At 42.4% G+C, this 7488-nt stretch overlaps 1 protein-coding gene across 19 annotated transcripts in view; it reads left to right on the top strand.

The window, feature by feature from the left end:
* The first annotated feature begins 356 nt into the window (after positions 1-356).
* Positions 357-7488, top strand: part of LOC148423109 (peripheral plasma membrane protein CASK) — a 115814-nt gene continuing 108682 nt past the window's right edge. For 6 of the 19 annotated variants that reach the window (XM_088414650.1, XM_088414649.1, XM_088414642.1 and 3 more), the window contains exon 1: positions 358-997. In XM_088414650.1, coding sequence (XP_088270776.1) covers positions 939-997 — 59 coding nt within the window. In that variant the 5' untranslated portion in view covers positions 358-938. Of the gene's footprint in view, positions 998-7488 lie in introns of all 19 variants that reach the window. The other 13 variants (XM_088414658.1, XM_088414655.1, XM_088414657.1 and 10 more) reach the window with 3 other exon arrangements.

Genomic DNA, 7488 nt, shown 5'->3' with positions numbered 1-7488 from the left:
CATTCTGAAATGTACAGTAGTTACATCGATCTTTGAAATGCATTTTAAATCTGATACAATGTATGACAATATTCAAATTACAACACTTAAAACAAGAGGATTTCTTTTTTATTTGAATGGCGAGGTTCCTTGCAAGTCTACACCACTGGGACTGCCCTGGCCAATGAAATAGTCCTGAGGAAACTGCGGCTCGTTAGCCTCCACCAGCCTGCTGCGTCGCCATGTTGGCTCTCACCGTTTCACCGGCTCTCGGAGAATTCTGGGAGTGCTCCCTGAGCCAACATGGAAGACGGCGGGGAGCAGTTTCACAACCACTAGTGCGGTGGGCGGGGCTTGGGTCGCTCCTTGCAGCCGAACAGAAGACATTGATGTGGGGAAGAAAACACGAACCCAGAGAAGTGGAGTGAAGTCGAGAGCGACGCTTTTGGATTTTTTCCCCCGGCAGCTCCGGAGAGGATCGTCGGCGTGCAGCCGGCGGACACGAAGGTTGGCAATCAGCGGCTTCTCGGGATGTGAAGCTCAGTGTAAACCCACCTGGACAGAAATTTAAGTGGACGCCAAGAGCCGGCCAGACCGATTGTGGCAGGCTGAGCTTGATCGTTGGCTCTCACACCGGAGCGTGCCATCGGGAAAACTGCGAAAGGCGGGGCCGCACTAGTGCTCTCCCACTCCGGGATTACCGAGCTCCCCCTGCGCCGCTTCGTACCCGACGACGCAGCGGAATTCTCGGGGGGAGCCGGGGGTGGTCGGGGGAGCTTCCACAGACGGTTTACCGGGAATTATCCACCGAGGCGAGGACACCGCCGCCGCTGGGCGCGGGCGCGACGTTTGTCAGTCATTATTGTCAACGGTCACCTGGTCGTGGCCCTGTCCCCTCCTTGTTTGGAGTCTAACCCAATAGTACTTGGGATTTGCACCTTCTCGGTGGAAGTGAGACTATGGCGGACGACGACATTCTCTTCGAAGATGTGTACGAGCTCTGCGAGGTGATCGGGAAGTAAGTGTTTCCATTGCCGCTGATATATTCCTGCATTTCGCCGATACAGCGCTCACGTTGTCATGTGCGCCCATTTCATATGGCGTCATTCTGGGAGAATCAATAGTAGTCTCGCTGGCGTGTATGATCCCTTAATCCCTCTTGAGTCGACCTCTGAACCCGATTGTAAGAGTGCGGTGCATTTATTAGACGCACAAAAAATGTCATAGAAAACAGTTGTTGCATTTCCACTTTCATTGCCAACATGAGTTGAGGATTCGTTACGTGTGCACCAGTGCACAACGTGATCCTAGTCGGTAACTTCCTGCGCAGATTAAAGACTCAAACACACGCTGTACTTTTGGGAACATCCATTGACATAATAAATTACATCGATCCTAACATTAACCGTCAGAAATGATTGCCTCGCTTCCCCTAACCCAATTCAAACCTATAATCCAAATGCAATTCTTGACCCTCAAAACGAGGTACGAACAAGTGAGGACAGGACAGGTCAAATATCCTCACTTCCCCCAAATGTCCTCAATATGTCGGTAGAAAACTAAAATCGGTTCTCACAAGTGCAGTCGTACAGGAACACACACACACACTCACACTATTCTGAGTCATGCACGCCGCACACATCTGGTCATGTTTAGGGAGTGACGGTTCGGGTTCATCTCAGCTCCATCCATCCCAAATGTGGGCACATTGTTTCCATGTAATGAGCCCTGCATTCATGGGCTGCAACTGACTCAAGTCCAGTTGCATTTTCTGAATTGATGGTTAACTGATGGTGGAGAATGAAGGGACCCACAGATGAGATATGGCAGTTTGCCACCTCCAGAGGTGTTGGTATCACAGCTCTATGGAGGCGAAACGGTGTCTGAATGTAAGGGAATACTGGGAAGGAGGAACACAAGTGTGAAGTTTCAATTCTTTGGCCCTGTTGTGGCCACTATCAAACGCTTGATTTGTATTTTGTACAATAGGCCAAGTGTCCAATTATGATTTAATGCCCACAGCTGTGGATATAATCAGCCACAAACTGCAATAGTTCATTGATAAACTTGTCTGTATACGTCAGTGGCATAGATGTTCAGCAAAGGTAATTGCTGTGAGACATGTGCCGCAAAAATGTAATAATAATTGAAAATGTCTTTTTTAAGTGGTTTAAAATATGTTTTGGTGATATATCTTGGTCAGTGACAAATATTTACAGCAATAACACATTTATTTAAACAACTCGTTTCTTGACTATTGTCAACCCCCATTATTCCATCCATCCATCCATCCATCCATCCATCCATCCATCCATCCATCCATCCATCCATCCATCCATCCATCCATCCATCCATCCATCCATCTATCCATCCATCCATCCATCCATCCACAAATTACCAACATTTTCACAGAATTGACAACTATCAAAATGCATTGGAAAAAAGTCATATTTAAACCTGAAAAACTCTGCCCATAATGATACTGGAAACATTCAAAACACGTAAATTCAACTGTATATGCTGGTAAAACATTGCATTATTAACAAGGAAGCACAGAATGCCTTGGGTTTTTGGGGTTACAAGAGTTTGCTGGCCACAATAAATTATTTCATGTGTCCGATCGATGACATCATTGATCGATCTGCAAATCCTGACAGTACACCATCGGAAGTAAATCCAACAAGACGTTACGAATACATACTGTTAGCCATTGCTGGCTCTTCTCTGCTATTGATTTAAAGGAGCGGCTTCACTCCATTGTTTTGCTTATTTAATGATGGACGTGCTTCTAGTCTAGGTTATCCATTTTTAATGGTCTCTACTAGGACTGTCAACCAACTTTTGTAGCAAACCACACTGTAGTAATGATTTCTTTCAGAAGGCTTTTACGACTATGAAAATCATATAATCTATACAACTTGATGATCATATATACTCTTGCAAATTAGATATAAAGTTCAAAAATTATAGAAATTGTGAAAAGCAAATAATTTAGGTACACCGTATACTCATGGTTCAGCACCTGCAGAATTATATCTATATGGAGATATTTTTTTCAGTATTTTTACGAAAAATGTTTAGCATTTTTAAAATACAGTCGGCCCCCGGCTTACGAGCACCCTGATTTAGGAACAATTCGCCTTACGAGCGTGGATCAGGGAGATTTTTGTCCTCCGCTTACGAACAAACCTCTCGCTTTACGAGCAAGTCGACACGCCGGCCATAAAGTATGTAGAAATGTTCTCGTTTAATTGCGTCAATAAAATCAACAGTAGCGACATCATCTATCATCAGTAGATACTTGTGGCAATAACGTGAACGCTATTGGTCTTACAACGTCACACTGACTGTCTCACTCACGGTGTCTAAATATATTACCATTTAAGTGTAGTGTTTGTTCAGCTAAAGGGAAAAACAGCTGACATGAAATTAAATGTGCCGATTGCAGGACAAAGAATTGTCATTGGTTTAAATGTGTGTTTTTTTTTAAATTAATTGTCAATACATTCCAACTGTTTAAAAAAAAAAGTGCGAATAATTATCAGTCAGTCACGGAGATGCGAATATGCTATTGGTCGATTAAGGTCACCCGGTCTCACTCACGGAGATGCTATTGGCCGGCGTCACACGTCAATCACAGAAATGCCGATATGCTATTGGCCGAACGCCTTTATCTAGCTTGATGGGACAGGATGGAAGGAAGGAGAGAAAATTAGTGAAAAACGGAATGTTGTGAAGACTTTGCAAACTTTATCTGTTAGACATAGCTTCTAAAATTACTAGCAGCGGTAAAGAAAGAAATAAGAGGATGATGTTTTAGTATCTGCGTGATTTGCACCCTGACTGAAAGAGTTACTGTAACACTGTAAGACCAATAGCATATCTATCGCCGTGTTAACTTTGAGCGTTGGACTCTGCCCCCCTCTGCTTACACCCAGCTCAAGTCTCGTCGTTTCAAAGGTAAAAGCCATTTATCCATTGTATTTATTATATAATACAAGTGTACAGCAGATTATGTCACTCAATTTTAATATATGTATACAGTGTGTCGTTTTTACCTAAGGCTCCGGCGCGCGTTGCACGCATTCACGAATTAACATGGGTTTGGATTGCCCGCTATACGAGCAATTCGAGATACGAGCGTAGCCGCTGAACGGATTAAGTTCGTAACCCGGGGGCCCACTGTACATGTTTATATTTTTTGTTTTGTGAGCTGGACTACACCCATTTCTTGTAGAAAAGTTATTGTAAGCTTATCCAAGGTTGTTGTTGTTTGTTTTTTTTTCCCAATACATTCACAGCATCAATCATACAAAGATTTTCTGAACTTGCTGGCTGGCCCATTCCATACCATCCAGCCATCCATTTTCTATAGCTGGTTCTCCTCACAATGGTCGCAGGCTCGCTGGCGCCTATCTCAGCTGGCTTCAGGCAGTCGGAGGGGGACACCCTGAACTGGTTGCCAGCCAATCGCAGGGCATACAGAGACGAACAACCATTCACGTGCCCAATCACATCTAAGGACAATTTAGTATGTCCAATACACCTGCCATGCATGTTTTTGGATGGTGGGTACCATCTACAAAATTGTTCTGTTAATGTCATGAAGGGATTTAGTGAAAAAAAGAAAAAAATGCAATCACTGTTAGAAGTAAAAACTGCAACTTCTGTACAGATTTTCCAACAAGATCAAAAGAAAAAGTCAATTTAGCAAGAAACGTGAAGTAGACATACTTTTTTGGCTTAAGTGGGCCACATAAAATCGTGGCGTGGGCCTGAGGTGGCTCCAGGCCTTGGGTTTGATTCTGCATAAAAAGCAACGGCAGATAGAGTTTTTCTTCAGTTATGTCTGACGTGCCAAATTTGCAGGATAGCTGTATAAAAGAGGGAGATGTATCCATCAAAGGGTGCTCTGAAATAATGCCCCCTTTCCCATTTGTCTTCATTTTTCTCCCTTTTCCATCACAGGATGGGTAACAAAGTTGACTCTGCAATATTCAGAGTCCACAGGCACTAAGATGCAAGACAGAAATGTCAAGTTTACGGAGTCGCTTTTTTTTCCACGTTGTGTTGAAGCAATTACTATCAGATGCTGGCTCTGACGTTTATCCAATTATTGTGGTGCCGGGAGATACGAGTGGCCCAGTTTATACATTTTTGGAGATATGAGCTGTTATTTGGCAAATTTTTAGTTTGGACTTGTGAGCGCAAAATTAAAAGACACAAGTACTGCATAATGGAAAACCAATAAAACTCAAATGATTTAACAATGCACAGCCTTTTGGCAAATAGTGAACATTTCATTTACCAAAAAAAAGAGGCAAGCTTTTTAGTCTGTCTAGGTTGAAATATAGACCAAATTAACACAAAACAGCCATTTATATTTTGTACATGTACGTATTTGAAAAACCTAAATTATGTGGTCTCAAGAAGAGCCCGCTCGATTAATGCTAATAAATGATGGAAAATCTCACTGTCATGCTATCGGTTTACCTTGATGTTTGTTGGCTTTATAATTGTATAACGGAAAGATTTCAAAGGGTCTGTTAATTCATAAAGGTGCCAGCCTGCCAGCCAGCGATTATAGTGAGGATAAGCGGATATAGAGAATTGATGGATTGATATTATTTCATATTTTCATTGTTGTGAAATGCATATATGTCATTTCTAGGAAGTTGCCAACCAGTGTTCGATTAAAAACTAAGATTTGATTGCACATTCCAAGGGTTTCGGAACATACTGAAGGTTGAGGCATCACGGGTGTAATGTCTTTTTCCACAGCTCCTGGAAGAAAAGTTATAATCGCTAGAAAGCAGCTTACACCATAAAGATAGTTCAAAATTTCCAATGTACTATATGGAATACTTTGCCTCCTGATCTTTAAGCAAAACAAATGATAACACTCATGTTGACAATATTCATAATAGTACTCACAGATATTCTTCGTCTTGTTGAAAAATAACTAGTTACAGCAACTGAGTAAGAACGTGTTCACATTGTAGCTCGGTCCATAACTGTCAAGGAGTTATGTGACATGTATCTGATTTGTTTTTGTTTTATGTATTGTAGAGATGACAATTCAGTTATTTTTTGTGTCTCTTTCCTATGCGGCTATAAAGCCGATATGTATGTGATTTGCAGCATGCACGCTCATTTGTACACATCCCAAACCCAATGCACAACCAAAGGCACTCTGAAGAGCACACCAAATTGAATTTCAGCATTAAATGATGATGCATAAAGTGACCAATCCAAACCCACAAACACCAAAAGTGTCTTCTAAATTGCTAATTGCTTCGAAATTGCCTTTGGTAGTCGGCAACATGTAGCAGACTGGTCTTTGCGTTTGTTGCAAGTGATTTTTTCAAAAGAATGAATGTTTTGAGTGAATGAGAGTCAATGGATCACATAATGAAGTGATCCCCTCAGTTATGACCAGTCAGCAGTCAGTGTCAGGCGTGGGAGGGACTTAGCTGAATGTACTTCCATGCTATTTGCACAAACATATGTACGCCGTTTTCTAGTTCACAAAAGTGTAAAAATGCCACTCCTTAAATTGTACATGTGTTGGTAGGGTACCACTGTTTTTAATTAGTTGCAACCAACTCCACTGCTGTAATGTTCCTAGAATTGTGCGCGCATGCAATTAACTCAAAACATTCCTTCGCTGCTGTGCTGATGCCACCGGGATGACTAATAACACAAAGTTGGTTATAAACGGCTGTGTTTATTTTTTGATGGCCCAGCCTCTCCAGGCGTTTATTTTCACATCACATCCGATGAGTTCACCCTTTTTGTTTTGCAAAATAAGCTTCAGTACCTGCTCTACACCGGGGGAAGTAGCAGCTGATATCACAGCGTTTCATAAACCAGCCGAGGAATCAAAGACTGTCGAGGGAGAGCTTGCTTTGTTTTTGTTCACAACAGAAGCGCTTGAATGAGCGCAGGAATGGAGTCTCTTTCTGCTTTGAGCGAGACGTGAATAAGCGAGCGTCATTCGAATGATGCCCTGCTTTGGGTGTACTAACCTGACTGTCAGTCAATCCCGGGTGACTACATGCGGGTCTTCTGCTTGACAGGCCGATAAGGCCTGTGCTGCATGTTTAGGCAAGTCTGAAAATGACGTATTCAACACAAACCAATGGTGAGCCGAAGGGATCTTAGCAGTGCCTTTTTTTAAAGACTTTTTGGACATGTGCACCGTCAAGAGCTTACACAGGCCAACAGCAACACTCAAATATGAGCCAGTTGTGCAAAATCACACCTGAGTTCTCTTGCTAATTCAAGTGAATTATAGCCTGTAACCCTCCACTGCAAGTCAACTTGCCACAGCTCTACTTGTATTTTTGTCTTTTAGAAGCAAAGTAAGACTTCGCATCCAACATGCGGTTGAACACCATTTTTATCCTGCCCCAGGATATCATGTCCTTACCTCAGCCAGGGATTTAATGTATTGGGAATAAATTTTGCGATACGTATCGCGATATATCGTGCACCATTTATACAGTG

This window comes from Hippichthys cyanospilos, chromosome 5, assembly GCF_059441005.1.
Source record: "Hippichthys cyanospilos isolate Australia breed blue-spotted pipefish chromosome 5, RoL_Hcya_1.0, whole genome shotgun sequence".
Taxonomy (NCBI): Eukaryota; Metazoa; Chordata; class Actinopteri; order Syngnathiformes; family Syngnathidae; genus Hippichthys; species Hippichthys cyanospilos.
This window is presented reverse-complemented; position numbering and strand designations above follow the sequence as displayed.